Raw genomic sequence first — 17,370 nt, forward strand, 5'->3', positions numbered from 1 at the left:
AAGGTAAACTTAAACAAAAATCAGTGTATAGCCACTGAAACAAAAACACAGGTTCACAATCCCTCTGCGTAAAATGAGATTTACAAGTGAATACCTCTCCTCTCTATTCCCTGGTGTGCTTTTGATAACTGCCTTGTTTTTTTGTTTGTTTTCTTAGTTTAGTTTTTTTTTTTTCTTTTTTTCCTGGTTGGTTAAACTGTAAGACTATTCAGAGAACAAACATCTCTTTGGGGATGGTCTCTTTAAGGAGCAGAGATGGTGTAAGATCATGGAAAGTGGATGACACTTAAAAAATGGCAGTGATGGGAGTGATTGAGGGAGAAATATTCAGTGAGGATGGATAAGGTGCTGGGAGAAGGGAGAGGCTGTAAAAAGAAAGTGTATTTTTAACAACACAAGAGGAAGAGTGGAATGAATGATTAAAACATAATCTAAAAAAAAAAAAAAAAAAACATAATCTAAAATCTAAGGGAGGAAAAACGTTGCAGAAAGGTTTCCATATGACAGCAGGAAACATTACTTGTCTGATATATTTTTGGAAGAGAGATGGGATGGTGAGAGAGAGGACCAAAGCTGCTTCTGCTGGAGACCAAAGAAGGTCCTCAAGGCAGACTAAGGAAGGACAGGTGATTTTAAATTATTGGTATTAATAAGAAAGCCCACCTTAGAGCCTTTCCCTTGAGCGGCATGTTGTAGTCAGATACCTGACCCCCTGCCTTGTTGGTCCGGCAGCTATGAGCACAGAGTCAAATGCCTCCTGAGAAACAGAGGTACGATGGGTGAGATCAGGGGAAATGATGACACTTAGAATAGGAAAATGTTTATCAGAATAAGTAAAACAAACAAAAGTGATAGCATGTGCTGGGGTAGACAGTTCATTTGGACTAAAAGAGAAAGTCCAACAAATTTATTATTTTGAAATAATAAGCCACTAGGAATTTGTTTTTTGTTGTTGTTGTTGTTGTTTTTCTGCACAGGCTGAATTGGAAAATTTAGAAATACTATGACCAGGATAAATGTCTCCATCTTGCTTTATTCAGTTTAGATGAGCCTTCAAGAGAAAAGTTTTTAGGAGAAAAATCAATTTAAGTGATAGTTCCCTCAAAACGTAGTATTAAAGCCATTTTACAACTGCTCAAGATCCAATCCACTTATTTAAAAAAAACACCACAAACTATTCTAAATTCGGCCTTCAGTTTCTCATTCATAACTCCCGTTGACTTCAGTCTGTACATGTGATGGGATACAGCTATGCTACAAATGCTGCATCATTATGAAGTTTAAAATCCATATCCCTGTTGACTTGTCTCCAAAGACCAAACATCAGTGCTCTTTACTTAAGCTAGAGACATCGATATCTCAGAACACTTGAGAAGATATTTATTAAGAAATGTACTTACCTGTTTCGTTCTTGACGTTAGGGATTCCATACATAGGGGGGAAAAGAGCCTCAACTATGAATTTGAGATTCCGACAAATCTAAGGTGAGCTGATTAAGCAGAACAACATACACTTAACAAGAGGTTTTGTAGGGATTGGAAAAGAGAAAATGGGATAATTGGATTAGTTAGAGAAAGTGAGCAACTATAAATTTGCATTAAAGTATGCAAATTTTCTTCTCTTGTTATCCCACCCAGAAAAAGGACTGTGCTAATGATATTTTTCAAATAATAAATACAATGATACCCATAGACTGAGAGAGAGGATGGGGAAGAAGGATAGAAGGACGGAGTAGGTTCTATGATAGCCTATTTTTCACAGGTGTGAAAGGAAGAAAGAGACAGAGAGAGAGAGAAAGGGAGGAAGAGGGGGAAAGGAAACATTTGAGGAAGAGAGGAAGAGCATGGACTAGGTCAAAAATAATAGAGATACTGCTGGTCTGCTGGTGGTGATGAAAGGTGATCTCAAGCCCTGAAATACCATGGTCCTGTTCACAAAAGTCCACTTCAAGTACGCAACCCAGTAAGACTAAGAAATGTCAAGAATCTTAGAGAACTTCTGTTTGTAAACTAAGAATCAAGAAATTGGGCAAGTATATTATGGTCATATTGCCCTTGATGATTTCATAGAAGTTACCCTCATTATACCTCTGAGAAGAGTACAGGGCTGTGATTAATGATGTGCTACCTCGGCGGGCCCTCTTCGAGGCAGCCCGCACTGGCACCAGCTCTGCACGCCGCCGCAGGCAGAGGAGAGGAAGCACATGCCTCAGCGTTCGGCTTAGAATTGATTTCCCACCTGACGGGAAAGTTAGGAGGCGTAATACCTACAGAAGAATAGAATGCAAAAGGTCACTGGGCTTTGAGGGGAAAAGAAGCTATTAAAATTGTCAAACATTAGTGAATCTACTGTCATCCTGTTTCTTTGACATTTTAAGGAGGAAGCTCTGCTCCTTGTGTAACAGGAATGGCAATTCCACCACAACTGCCTTGCCACCATGAATTGGGTTTGGGAGATGTGGAGTTACAGCCTTCATAGCTGGATCTTTAAGAATAAGGCTCTGTGGTAACCAATTTACACAGGTAAAAGGTTGGGAGGAGAGCACACACAAGGGAGAGGAAGAGAAAGAAATGAAGAAAAAGAAAGTACGTGTGTGAACAGATTGCCCATCACTTAGATTCAAAGTAGATGGGTTTATTGGGAAGAAGGAAGACACTGCTGGTGGCGGTACTTTTCCACAGAACAGGGTCAGGAGGGGAGAGATGCTTGGGAGGGGCGGCCATGGCCAGCACCCGTGACAGAGAGCATTATGTGGGCAGCGGGATGCTCTGCTGACCCAGCCGGTCCAAAGCAGACGAGCCAGCTGGTGAGCTGCTGCCAGCCAGAGGCAGCAGCAGGTAGAAACCCAGGGCCGGAGCCCCTGAAGAGTTCATGATTATCCATCTTCACTGGTGCATCAGCACATTTTCCATGTCCACCGCAGTGACGTGCTGACTTTGTACAGTGTCAGTTTGCGGTCACTGATACATCTTGTCCTCCATCACATACATACATATGCTTCTTCACTCTCTATTCAAATATTATCTTCAAAGGGGTCAAAATGGGGGCTTCCCTGGTAGCGCAGTCGTTGAGAGTCTGCCTGCCGATGCAGGGAACACGGGTTCGTGACCCGGTCCGGGAAGATCCCACATGCCGCGGAGCGGCTGGGCCCGTGAGCCGTGGCTGCTGAGCCTGCGCGTCCGGAGCCTGTGCTCCGCAACGGGAGAGGCCACAACAGTGAGAGGCCCGCGTACCGCAAAAAAAAAAAAAAAAAAAAGTGTCAAAATAATTGAACGAGAGTGCAAGAATACCTTGTATTCATAGTCATTTTTCCTAAGCCAATGGAAGCATTCCTTTCTCATTTGTCTTGTCCTCCACACATTCTAGTAACTGTTTATTAAGGATCCATTCCCTTAGCCTATATATCCAAGTAATGCCTTTTATATCTTTTTTCCGTCCTTGGCAAAGTGTTACATTATATCATTTCTCTGTACACATTAATCCATGGTACAATGTATACAGTCAAGGATTCCGCTCCTTAGTTTTTGTAAGATGTGGGAACATGTATCACATGGGTGAAGACTTGGACTTCTGCGTTGTCAGCATGTGTAACGTAACAGAGTCCGTGTATCCACACTGGTGACAGCAAAGCAGCCGCAAAGGAAACCTTATCTTGTTTTATTGCTTGCACTGAGTTATTTTTAAAGCAACAGGTAGGGAGGAAGAATAAGGGAGATGATTTTAACGTCATCACTTCTTATCAAGTGAGTATGTACAAGGTACTCTGCACATGTGCCGAACACTTAACATACGTGATCTCATTTAATCATCAGGACAGCCTTATTAGGCACTCGTATTTCTCCATTATACAAAGAGGTTAAGTTAACTAGTGCAACTAAGTAAGGCTGCTGGGATTTAAATTCGGGTAATCTCCTTCCAGAGTCCAGGCTGTAAACCAACACGTTATCTAGATTTGTATATGTAGGGAAAATGTTAGGACATGTATCTTTGGTAGTTTGGAGGTGAAAAGACATCTAACTTCTTTCTCCTTTTTTCACTTAATGATATTTTTCACTGACTAAATATTGTTATATTCCTTCCCACCGAGGGGCACTACTTCCACCACCTCCCACTTCCATTTCCATTAACCCTCACCAGCCTGAGTCCACTAGATTAGTGAGACTGTTGGTTCATCTTTGGCACATTGAGATTTTGAGCAGAGAGTCCAGCCTACTGCTCAGCTTTTGACCCTAGGCATGTCAAAAGAAGGCATTCGTGGGCTTCCCTGGTGGCGCAGTGGTTGAGAGTCCGCCTGCCGATGCAGGGGACACGGGTTCGTGCCCTGGTCTGGGAAGATCCCACATGCCGTGGAGCGGCTGGGCCCGTGAGCCATGGCCATTGAGCCTGTGCGTCCGGAGCCTGTGCTCTGCAACGGGAGAGGCCACAACAGTGAGAGGCCCACATACTGGAAAAAAAAAAAAGAAGGCATTCGTCATGTTAAAGGACAGTCCTACTGATCAGTTACCTTCTACTTTAGAGAAATGTGTGGATCGGTAAGGTACTTTGAGGCTACTGAGTACAAAAGAATAAAAATACAAAGAAACCTACACTGAGCCATACCACATCTGTGTGTAGGAGGTTTTAAAATTTTCTTTTTAATTTTGAAAGATCATTGACCTGTAAACCTAACTTGATTACATTTTAAGAACAACCTAAGCAACCCAGCACTGGAGAGAGCCCTTAAAATCAGGGCCTCCCTGCTTCTTCAGAAGTCATTTTAAGTGATTACCTTTGAGGCCCAGCACTTAAATATACACCACGTGATGATGCTAGTTAAGACTTGGCAAAGCCTCTTAACCAGCTACTACTGGATGCCGTGTAATAAAGCAGTTCGAGCAGCTATTTGAACACTATCTATATGTAGTTTGAAAGCCCTCCTTCTGAGGGCTCTCTGTGGATACAGTAGGAAATAGATGGGCACCAGAACTAGTTTTAGATTTAAGAGTGTAGGCATGGAATACACCTACTTCCAGAGAGACCATTGACCATATCCAATACCCACTGGAAAATAAAAGAAAATCATATCTGAGTTAATAAATTACCTCTCTCTGTACACCCTACTCTCAACCCCAGCTTTTGTCATTTAGGTGCTTTTAATTCAGAGGGGTTTCTTTCAAAGTGTTACCTCCAGTTTAACTGTTTTTTATGGTGTCCGAGCAGAATCAGCCAATAACACCCTCCACCCCATTTAGCAGATAAGAAACCAAAGCTCAGACTTACCAAGAGCCACAGCATATCGTATTGGGGTAAACCTTGCATTCCGTTCTTAAAACCTCCCAATCAATTGATAAGCTATGTTGACCTCCTCAAATACTAGCAGGAAAAAGACAGAGCACAGAGCACCAAGGTTCCTGCTCTCCCCTACGTTGAAATGTTAAAAGCCGGAGATTTCTTTTTCACTTTAAGTGGTATTTACTTCACTTTACAGTCTTACAGGAGCCCATAAACCCTGGCATAAACTACAAAATACAGCAAAATGATGGTGGAAGAATAAGGATAAAAGGCTAGGATGGGGAAGCATCTAAGAAATGATAAGCCAGTAGGATGAAATTAAGAGAACGAGAATAACTAATGGGGTGTGATGGGGCTAAGATGATGATAACAGGGTGGGAAATCATTGAAGAGGCAATGAGAGGGGGGTGGATGAGATGTTTAACAATATAAATGGTCTTGTCGAAATGAGGGCAGAGTGCATTTACCCAGCTGTGAACAGTGTGATGAGAAAATATTAAGCTGAGTCATTTAAACAGTCTGAATAATAATTGTAATAAGAATAAAATAAAATAGATACAGTATAATATGGGACAGTGGTCTCCAACTGCTCTATAAATGCTGAAAGCAGTTTAGCTATTTATTTTCAAAGCTGGAAACTTAATACCAAATAACCAGTTGGAGGTTTAAAGCATTTTTCTCCTTGACACTTGTGTAACTAAGACACAGTTTTTCACTGTGCTGTTATTGACTTGTCCCATCTTAACGCACTTAGAAAACTTTGGCATTTAAGCCACACCTTTCATCCAAGAAAGGAAAGCTCACTCTTCAAGGAGACTGGGTTTTCTTAGTGTCCAGATGTATTGAGTGCCCAAATTCCAGGCAAAATCTACTCTTCTAAGCTTATGACACAAGATGGCAGGCACATCAGATTTGAATGTGCACATATGCTTTTCTTTTTATGGTTTTGATTTTTGTTGATTTTCATTTATCACTGGTCTTTATCTAACCAAGCTGCTAGGAGGAATGTAGAAAAGTATTATGATTACATTACATTATAGGGTTTGGGGGTAGCAAGTAATGCATCCTATCCCTAATGCAACATTCTATCTTTCTGAAAGAGCCCCGGAAGAGGATTTAGAGTTAAACCTGGGTTTTGATGAGACAAGTAGAGGATACCTTAAAGCCTGAACTCTTTCAGCACGTTCAATTTATGGTCAGTAGCTTGGGGATGGGACTGCGAGCGACTCATAAGCTGAGACTCTAGAGTTTAAAAGAAAAGCACGTCTTACTGCTGAACAGGATGTGTCATCAAGCAAATCTGACTGGTGATCAAACTTAAGATGAGATTGTATTATCACAGGGGGGTGGGATGAAAGAAAAGACTAAAAATCAGATTTTATCATGCCAAGAAGCTTAGTGTCTTTGCATTACTCTTGCACTGATATCAGTAATGTGGAAGGAAAAATCTGAGGGAAAAATTGAATTAGTATTTACCAAAATAAATTTTCTAGATGCTTGGCTAAAGCTGATATGAACTGTAGGGCTTAAAGGGAGGAAAGGAGTCTTTAGTTACCACAGGGTCATCTGTCAAAAGTTAAAGAGCCCAGAACCAGGGCCAAGATGCATGACCTGAATTTGATCACTACTAATTTAAATACCTACAATACCAGCACCCCCCAAAATCTGTAATCTTGGTGGATTTTCCAGAGGAGGGCAGGATCCTGTTTGCAGGGTTACCACAATAAGGTGTTATCCCCTATTCTAGCTAATTTTTTTTAAAGACTTTGGATGTTAAAGTTTACTAATAGCTCTCTGATAATTTAGTGTTGGCAGGAAGGACAGACAAATACTTTACAGGAGATATGATCCCATAGGCATGAAAATTCATCTGTTTTATAATTGTGAAGCTAAACATGAGTAAGATATATCTATATCTATCTATATAAATTCTCCATGATGCTTACTATTTTTTCCCCTTTAGAGCGTGTTTTACCCACAATCCCCCACCCCATTCAAGGTCAGTATGATTTTTATCGTTGTAGTTCTGTTGCTGGGTCATTCTCCATCACCTATAATGTGCAAAACACAAAAAGGGGGAAGCACCTTGACAAAATTCGCATACAAAAGGAATCATTTTTTTCTTTAAACCTTCAAAAAAAGGTCAATCGATTGCCCTCACACTAGTTGAAAGGCAGGTAACTGGTCTGTCTGTACCTGACCTAACTTCAAGTTGGTCACTAACTGAGGAGACAGTGCTAAACTCAGACAGCAATTTTTTGTTCTATTAATACATATTACAGGTAACTATGAACTCACATATTTGGAACACAGCCGGTTAAATTCTGTAGCTCACAAAAATATGAATCCTGTAACTGACCACCTTATACAATCCAAATCTGAAGTCATTTGTATTACTTGTAAAAATGAATTTATCTATTACCAAAGGTTGAACTCAGCCAGATTACAAGGACATTACCTTTTTTTAAAATCTTGGCCAATTTGGGGGCGTTTCCTTTTAAACATAACTATTTCAGAAAACACAAATAAGAAAACAAGGTAATCATTCCATATTCCTTCTCACAGAAATTTCTACACACTCAAATTAAATTTTGCCTTCTACATCACGTTTAGCTGCAAGTGCAGTGCAGCCCCGACCTTCTAGCTTAAGGGCATTTAAAGGCAAATTGGCAAATAAAATTAAAACAATAAAAAAACCTGAAATGAAACCAACCTACCATTGAAATTAAATTCCAGAAAAAGTGATTTGCAAATAACACTCAAAGACTTGAGAAAAAATGGAAAGTAGGCCATGTGGAGCCTAGTGTGGAAAAAATAAATCCAATTAAACAAGATTGTCGTATACACTCTAAAGGAAATGTGCTCAGAATTAAAGGTAGGAAGCTGCTGTTTTATAAGTTTGAAGACGGATCATGTTTCATTAACACTTGTCCAAACTAAAAATTAGGCCAGAATTGGGTGTAGATATGGAGAGTGTCAATAATGTGATGTTTTGCATATGTATGTATTCACATATATGCAAACTTCCTTTAATTACATTAGAAATGAGAATTGCACGGTTTCAAGGATCAACTAGACAGATTAATAAAAGAATTATTCTTAAATTTGAAGTAGGGGCCAGACTATTTTTAGAAGAACTCTGTTGAATAAAATTCTTCCCTAAAACATTGATGAAACCTGTTTCTTATCCCAGTCACTAAAAATAAGACTGTTAAAATGTGCCTGTTTTTTAGACTTGACAAGAAACTCAGTGTTCATGGAAAGCATCCCATTTTGAATTCCTGACATGCCACAGTCATTTTAAAACATTTATCTTCTACTGTTGCTGCAGAGATTGACACCATTTTATCATGTTGCCATCTTGCAAATATCTTGATGTGACAAACATGCACATATGCGTTTGTCCCAGTGGGTAACATTTTCAAAGAGGTCATGCTCCATCCAAGATGGGCTTTGTACAGTGTCACTATTACTCAAGGTATCCTTTGTGAGAGCAGTTCTACAGCCACAAAGTCAAATATTTTATCTGATCACTCTTTATGATATATATAACATTGAACAAAATGAAGCCAGACACTTCACAAAGGACAGCTGTTTGATATTGAAAAACAATTTGGACCAGGATGGAGCATGTGGGATTTTGTTGAACTTGTTATTTTCCCACAAACGGAACTGTTGATTGGAGAATGACCCTAGTTTGATTTTACATTGTAGATGGACTGTTGTAGATAGCTTCCATAGATCCAGTAGTTTTAGAGAATATAGTTTATCTTACTACTAATACTTAGGGCTTCTGCTCGTAGAAATTGAAAAGCTGTTCATGGAGACTTGGGGTAGCTGGTGAGAGAGGTCGTTAAGTTTCCTGTTCCTTACAAGGACTTTTACTTTCTAGAATCAAAATCTGTTTTCTTCTCTTCTTTCCAATCAAGATGGCAGCCCATGGAAAAAAATACTAACATATGGGATCCTTAACCCTTTTTATAGTACCGAAATATCTAAGAAAAGCTGACTGCCTCACTGTGGTCATAACTATAACATGAGACACCTTCATTTAATTATTATATATTGTCATCATCTATGTGCAATCCTACCTTTCCCTCCTAAAGTGTGAAGATGTCTATAAGCAGATGGTTGATGCAAATGGCTTGAAGGATTTTGAGCCAAGTAATTTTCATAAGGTGTTTTGAAAGTAGGAGAAAGTCCCCAAGCTCCTTTTCTCTCCTCCCATCATAAAAAAAGAGAACTTTCCCTCCTACTTTCCAATAACAGGAACACATGTTTAATTTCAGCTACTTCATTGTTAATATCTCTCTTTGGAGGGTCTCCCCTCCTACCCCCTCTCTACATGGCCCATCAAGGTGATTGGGGATAAACAGCAGAGTTGCAGCAGGAATGTAGTCCTAAACCTCTTCAAGCTGTGATTAAAAAAACACAAGGCTCAGTAAATCAAATGTGTTTCCCTTGGGTTTCCTTCATCACATTGCTTGATTTTCTGCAGTGATAATAATAATACTGGAATTACACCAAAGGACAATTTATATTGTCTGCAGCCAATCAGAAATTTTCAAACTTCCTTTCCTCTTATGCCAAAAACAAAACAAAACAAAAAAATCAGGGTGCTTCCCTGCTCCTTAATTTAAAAGATAAATGAATAAATAATAAAATAGTGTGCCATTTTTTATCTGTTTCTGATAGGTGTTTTTTTCCATTAATTTTAATTTAGGTTTATTTATTCTGAAATGAGTCCTGAATTGCATATATTTTGCATAACTACCCCTGACTACATCGCTGCAGAAAATCCACTGAATTGTAAAATGAGGAAAGAGCCAGCTCTAAATGTTTGAGGGAACTTTTCTCACTTTGTTAGTCTCAAATCATTTCCTGAGGGCTCTGAATACTGAGAATCGGGTAACATTGCTCCCGTCTCCTCCCTACGCACAGCCCCTCATGACGGACGTGCACCAGAGATGCTCTCACATTTAGAAGGACCGCAGGTGCAGAATGAGGTGATGAAACCAGCCTCCCGAAGTAAAAATAAAGGGAAAGAAGAGAAAAGGACAAGAACAAACCACCGTTGTGTGTTTATCACCCTCAAGTGAAGAATTCCCTCGAGCTCAAGGCTCTCTGGCCACAATTGCTGCCACTTAAAAAAAAAAAAAAAATTAATAACCCTGGAATCTGTCTACCCTGTTTGCCTCCTATCTGATTATTTATTCCAAGTGAACAGCCTTTCCATTCACTAACCCCGTGTGGCTAGTAGGTTTGGGAAATGTTTGAGATTATCTTCCAGGTTCAGGCACTGCACTGGGTTTGTTCACAGCTGCTTGCCATTCCGTTCCTGTTTTTCCATTGATAAAACACATTGTGCATGGCTGGGTTTGCATGATTAATACAGCTGTCTAAAGCTCACTCTGAAAACAAAACACGCCCCACAATTAAAGTAAAAAAAAAAAAAATTAATGTCCACAAACAAACCAGGCTTGCAGAAATCTGCACTCCTCCTGGCCTGCTTCCTCCCACAGGGAGACTGGTGTTGCTGTGAGTGTGCCTGACATCTGAACAGCCAGATTTCTATCTCTAGAAAGAGGAGATGTACCTGTCCTCAACTGGCACTCCCAGGAATGGGTTCTCAAATCAGACTCCACTGGCAAGGAAGGAAAACAGGGAGGAAAATCCTACAAAGATCCCATGCTGTGAAGGTGGCTGGACTATATCCCTACAGCTTCATTTATTTTCTGTAGGATATAATCCCAGGGATCAATGAGAGAATACTTCTTTTCAGCTCCTTATTATAACGGCAGTTTTACCTTGTCTAATAAAAAATGGTAATATTAATAATAATAATAATAATAGCCAATATAGATAGTGGGCTTCTCATGTAATAGAGTTCTAAGGGCTTTTGCATGTATTAATCCAATTAGTCCCTCCACTCCTAGGAAACTAACATGCACCTTCTCCTACACTTTTAATCATGAGAGTACACCCAAATTCCAATCTACTCCTTGCTGCACCCAGGCACATATATAAATCTATAGTACATTATAAATAACCATTATGTATGCATTCATGGTCATTAGATATGTATTAGATATACCCGTCTAATGAACTTTAAACACTCATCTAATTTATTTTATGTATTATAATTCTTATAATGTATAATACAGTTGCCTTACAATCCATACACTTTTACAAAGTCCATTTCCAGACCCATTCAACACACAGAGTTGTATGCCCAACTCACGCAGAGATTTGAAAGCTTCCGTCTTTAAAAAACATGAGCGGAGCTGTCTGGCATCGGCACATCTAATTTCAAACACTTATTCAGGCTGATTTACATACACACCTCTATTAATCATGGATAATTACTAGCATTGTTCTCTTTAATTCAGTTTTTCCAACTGTGAAATGGGAAAGAAATTATATTTTTCATGCCTACAAGCTCAAATGGTGTTTTAAATAATATATAAAATAGAACTTCAATTTCCTAGAAAGAAAGCATATTGAATGCAAAATGATCATATTCAGATACACATATGTCTTATAATTTTTAAAGATGTACTTATAGTTAAAGATGTACTTGTATCATGTGTCACGTTGCCTGGATATTAGTTAGATAAAAGTTCGGTTTGGCTTCATTATAGTTTGACGTATTTCGGATTCTAGGGATGTCTGAGATGCCCACACTGCTAACAAGTTTAAATAGAGAAGTATCCCAAGGTCAGAGAAAGAAGACTTTTCATTATTTTTTCACCACCATCATAATACTACACTTAAGAGGAGCTGCCAGGTACACAGTTCCCTACTGTGTGACACACACTCATACACTCATGCACTTGCTGTCGATGCCCGTATGCACATTGCCACCTGTCACACTAATCCATAATGATCGATCTAAAGAACCTGCCCTTTATTTCTGCTCAAAGGTGTAAAGCATGTCCTAGGAAAGCCTTCAGTGTTTAAGTACATTTCTCCTTTCCCACTAGGTGATGGAAACAAGGGTCTTGTTTTTTTTAATAGAACTTAGGTAGCCACGTCAACACAAATTTACAGCAGAATCATGGGCCCTGATTAACACAATGAAGATGATTAAGAGTTGACATGAATACCTGACAACCACCCTCTGACTCCTTTAACGGGAACAGGAGTCTGACTTCCTCCTGGTCTATCCCAAGTGGGATATAGTTGTGCCAGTACTTCACCTAGAATCAATACTGCACCAGCCAATTCAACGATTTAGACCCAACTGTAATAGGTAGCCCAAACCACTGATTTAGACCCAGTTGTAACAAGCACTTTCTCTGTTGAATCCACTTCTGTGTTTTGCTCTTTCACCTTTTCATTCTTCCTTCTGCCCTGTTTCCTAAATGGTTCTTGTTCTCTTCCTGTTAAAATTTTCTAGCAAGAATAATTCTGAAATTTATTCACGCTCTTATTTAAATGTCCAACAGAAGCTTGGAAGTGTTACCTCTCTCAGAATTTACATTTAGCTTCAAGCTAAATGGCTAAAAATCCTACAGCATCAATTTAAAGGAAGGAGAATTTTTAGCCCTGGGACTCTTTTCTGATGCCTTTTCCTATTTTCCTAGTCTGGATCTGCCTACATCAGTCAGCCTTTCCTGGTGATCTCCCTGTATTTATGCCTTGCTGTGCTATTTAGATTTCTAGAGCCAGCAGGGACTTGAAGATGAATATTTTTTTTTTTACATCCAAGCTCCCACTAAATTTTAATTTGATGGAAATATTTCTCTTCTATGAGCTATATGAGAAAAAAAATATCTTTCAAAGTAACAATTACATTTTGGGATTAAGTTGGAGTAATTGACAGTCTTGTCTTTTTAATTAAAAGAAAGAAAGCCGCCTAAGAAGAGCTCAGTGAGATTTGCAGCAGAAAATGTTAGCATGCTGCCCCAAAGGAGGAGAAGACCAGGATCCTGAATGGACAGAAAGTGCTGGTGCAGGTCCCTCTGGTCTTTAGAGAGCTCGCCTCGGTGTTTGCCAGAGTGTGACATTTAGCAGGAGGTAGCAGTGTGCTGTGAGGAGCGTTGCTGGGTGTAGCCAGGAAGGAGGTCCTTTCACTGGAAGCTTCGCTCTAGGTTCAGAGACATGATACGGATCAAGAGTCCTTAAAGGAAGTGGCACTACTTAAGAGTTAAAAAAGAAAGAATACATATTCTTCCAAGAATTCAATCATCAATGCAGTCTCAGCCCCTGACAAATTTCATAGTATAGCCCTGCAAACGTATAATCTTTAATTTTCGTCTGCCCCGTGGCTCCCTCTTTCCTTTTCACCTGAATTTCTTATTCCTGTTATCTGTATTACTTGATCTTCTTTTTCTCTACATTTTCCACCATATTCACCTTGCATTATGCATACACTCTCTCTCTGACATCCTTCAAATAAAACCATATAAAAAGTTTTGATGTTGTTAACATTCACTTCTAAACACTGGTTACCAGCCATGCAAGCACCACAAAGCCATTATCCCATCTATCTGGAGGAAACATCTACTTCTGAAGAGGCAAGATACAAATTAACCTTAGTAACAACTTCTCTTACACAGTCACTCCGTCCCCACAATGTTCTTTCATCAGCACAAGTCATTTGTAGGTATTAAACAAGCACTTCCATAAGGGAAAAAAATCAGCTTAAGGGGTCCCACCTTACATCTCCCCTTGTATACTGTGGTGAAGAAACACACCTGCCAAGTCAGAACACAGCATAACATAATGAGTTTGGAATTCCAACTTAAGGTGTTCATTTGTACACAGATATATGATGGGAGTAGGCAGACCCCTCACTAGGACTCCACTGTGAAGTGTCAGCTATAGCCACCGCAAATCAGTAGGGGGGAGAGACCTTACAAGTCATTTATCACGCTTCCTAATTGGACCCTGGGGACGTTGACTGCACTATTTTACTCATCACAATGCTGATTGTAAAAGAAAACACTTCCGACATCTCTGTAACACATGTGTACGTTTCAATACCTAGACATTACCATTAACAGAGTGTCTTTGCTATAAATCACAGCTATCAGTCCATTCTACTTTATCTGCCCCATCCTCACAAGGGAGATTCTGCCTCAACCACTCACGTTCCAAACCTTGCAGTTCCGGTAGGACTTTTAACTGCCTAAGAGGATATTGTTTGGGGCAACAGTAGCGTCCTGTGCTTTCACAAGATAAAAAAAAAGCAGTAAGAGATACCTGGGCCTTGAGATAACTGAGCACCCATTCTGTGCATCATCCCATCCCCTGTAGCCCGCACGGCACCAGCATCCCCAGCCATGTTCTATGTTGGAAAGTCTCTTGGCCATTCTAAAGCGCTTTCTCAATTGTCCATGTGAATGTTTGGAGGGCAGAAGCGACTAAGAAAAAAAGGAAAAGCAGTAGCTTGCACTTCTCTTTGTTGAATCGCAAGTTAGAGAGTAACTTGGGAGATTTGTTCTCTTTTCTTCCCTGGAGTTCCTGAATACAGGTAAGTTCATTGTTGAAAGCTGCTTACTTCGCGTGGCAGTGCTGTAAAAGATGGCATGCGCTCATGCATTGGAGGTTGGTCTTCCTTAAGGACCAGCCCTCCCATTCTGTCATTAAATGAATAGTGTCGCTTGTTCTGCATTTAGATGTACTCTCCACTTGCTTTTGCTTTGTAAAGTTCCTTTTAGAGTCCATGTTTTCTTTTCCTCTGATTTCTAACCATGAGGAACACAAGAAATAAACTTCATTCTCAATGGGCAGTGCACACTAGTTTCTGGCCCAGATGAAGTTCATTTAACAATACACGGTATTTTGATTACACTGTTCATTCCCTCAAAAAAAAAAAAAAAAAAGTACTATCCTAGTACTTTTTATGTGCCAAGCTCTCAGCTGGATCTTGGGAAACACTGTGGAGAGCAAACCAGACACGGCCTCAGCACTAATAGAGCTTACAGACCAGACGGGGCAGTAGATCAGATGAATTAAGCAACTTTGCTATGTTGAGGAAACCTGTGTGGTATATGGGGAGCACAGAACAGGGGCACCTTAGCTAACCTGGACTGGTCAGAGAGGCTTCCAGGTGAAAGTGAAGTTCAAAATTAAGGCAGAAAGGAGAGAAGGGAGAGAGGAGCAGAACATCCCAGGAATGCAGAGATCTAGAATCCAGAGAGAGCTGAACAGTATGGTCTAATGAATTTTTAAAATCCGAAAAAAAATACATTTTTCCCTAATAGTGTCTTACTTTTCCTTGTTTGTGTCTGGCCTGTTTAAAAGAAAAGTGATAAACCAGTGGAGCTAAAAGAGAGGAGATGGGCATTTCTACCCCTGTTACACATTTAAGACAAGAAACAGCACCTGTCCGCCTGATTGTACAGATATGTACGGATAGCGTATACTGTATGGTAGGTGGTGTTATAGAGGTGAGTTTCCTGGAGGACGCTGAGAGCCTATTATCTAGCAGAACATCTAGAGAAAACTTTCAGCCTCTCAACAAGGAGGTTTGATAGTAGGTTTTTATTTTAGTTGTAGGAACGGTCAGGTCGTATGGCGCCATTTGCGTTTTCCAGCAGCTGCTCTAGAACCTGGCGATGATGCTATGTTTGGAGTCGGTGACGCAGCAGGAATGACAGATAAATCGCTGAGGCATCCTGGCGCTCCAAGTAGTACAGTCACTGCGAAGGGCCCAGAGCAGAACCACCGCCTTCACCAAGTTCTGCCCTGCGGCGGTCAGTGCCGCAGATGCAGGCCCTAGGGTAACTCTGAGCACACCACCTTTTTTTAATCCCTTATCTTCCCTTATTTCCAATAAATAATCCCTTATTTCCAAGAGCCTTAACATCCCAGGAAATCTCACAAATTCACTTGTTATCTCTGCATTCAAATGCCATAGGCTAGTTACCTTGTTTCATGGTATTTGAATGTTTTTGATTTTGAAACTTGCAAAATGAAAACACATCTTACATGGATTAAAGGCCATCTTGAATCCCTTAGAATTTAAATCTAAAATGTATTCTAAAACGGATCTGCAATTCACAATTTAGAGCATAGAAGTAGAGAGAAAGAAAACCAGACAGGAGGAAAATCTCTAGAGACCAACCCAAACCTGTACTTTTTAAATCCTTTTTTAGCAAGTTAAATACATGAAGGCACAAAAGGCTTCAAATATACATAAAATGTATATTTTTAAACACGGAAAATATAATCTACTTTGCCCCAACAATAAGTAGATTCAGGGCTGGGAGATAGCCCTTTATGAAATGTGATGATTGTTCTTTAATTCCATCGAGGGGCAAAGGCCAAGATTTTACCCACAGGTGCAATGGGCGTGTTCCAGGCACAACGGCAGAAGTACGTGTTTCTTCTTTAAGACGGAAGGTTCATGTCTGGCCCTAATACCTTACTGATAGCTGACTGAAACAAATTTGCTTCTGGAGTTTTTCTATCTTATGCATATTTTCAGGTGGAGTGGCCCAGGGAAACTCCTTTATTAAACTTAGCCCATTGGGCATTCTCTAACATTTTAATTCACTGATTATTAAAAATTAAGCCTCTCAGGCTAAAGAAGAAATCTGCAGGATTTGCGAAGGCTGACTTTGCTGTAAGAGACTTAATGAAACCCTCTCTTTATGTCTGGAGTGCTTAGTGAGTCTGTACTCTCTGGAACCATCCATATCACAACTGAGCAGAGCCCGTAGCAGTTAAAGTTAATTCGTGCATCTCTACTCACTCTACAGGGCAATTACTTCAAGCGTGCAGTCAGAAGGACCTCATAGACCCATATATTACATTTCTCATTGCATTGTCACTTCATGCTGTAAAGACGATGTTCCTTATAGAAGTCAGACCTCACCTATCTTAGCTTCTCTTTAGTTTTACTGTATGATACCAGCCAACTAAAAAGTGGAGGAAAACATTCATTCTCTTTGTAATGATGTCAACCCAAAGCTAAAGAATCAGAAATTGATTATTTTCTTTTCCCCAGATTTAGAGGTTTTTTAAAAAAATACATTGATTTGTTTTTATAAATAGTTTTCCATTCTGATAATAAATGTTATGTATTCTCATTATGGAAGAATATGAAAATATATGAAACTATAAAGAAGAAAATAAAGATTATATATA

The 17,370-nt window shown here is 39.8% G+C and overlaps 1 protein-coding gene across 4 annotated transcripts in view; it reads left to right on the forward strand.

Moving 5' to 3' along the window:
* LSAMP (limbic system associated membrane protein) overlaps positions 1-17,370 on the forward strand; it is a 652,751-nt gene that overhangs the window by 613,023 nt on the left and 22,358 nt on the right. For 2 of the 4 annotated variants that reach the window (XM_067738826.1, XM_067738828.1), the window contains exon 7: positions 7,235-7,270. The exons of 1 other annotated variant lie outside the window; for it this stretch is intronic. In XM_067738826.1, the coding sequence (XP_067594927.1) occupies positions 7,235-7,270 (36 nt within the window). Of the gene's footprint in view, positions 1-7,234; positions 7,271-10,212; positions 10,463-17,370 lie in introns of those variants that run through there. One more of the 4 variants, XM_067738827.1, reaches the window with a different exon arrangement.

The sequence above is a fragment of the Pseudorca crassidens genome, chromosome 5 (assembly GCF_039906515.1).
Source record: "Pseudorca crassidens isolate mPseCra1 chromosome 5, mPseCra1.hap1, whole genome shotgun sequence".
In the NCBI taxonomy this organism is placed as follows: domain Eukaryota; kingdom Metazoa; phylum Chordata; class Mammalia; order Artiodactyla; family Delphinidae; genus Pseudorca; species Pseudorca crassidens.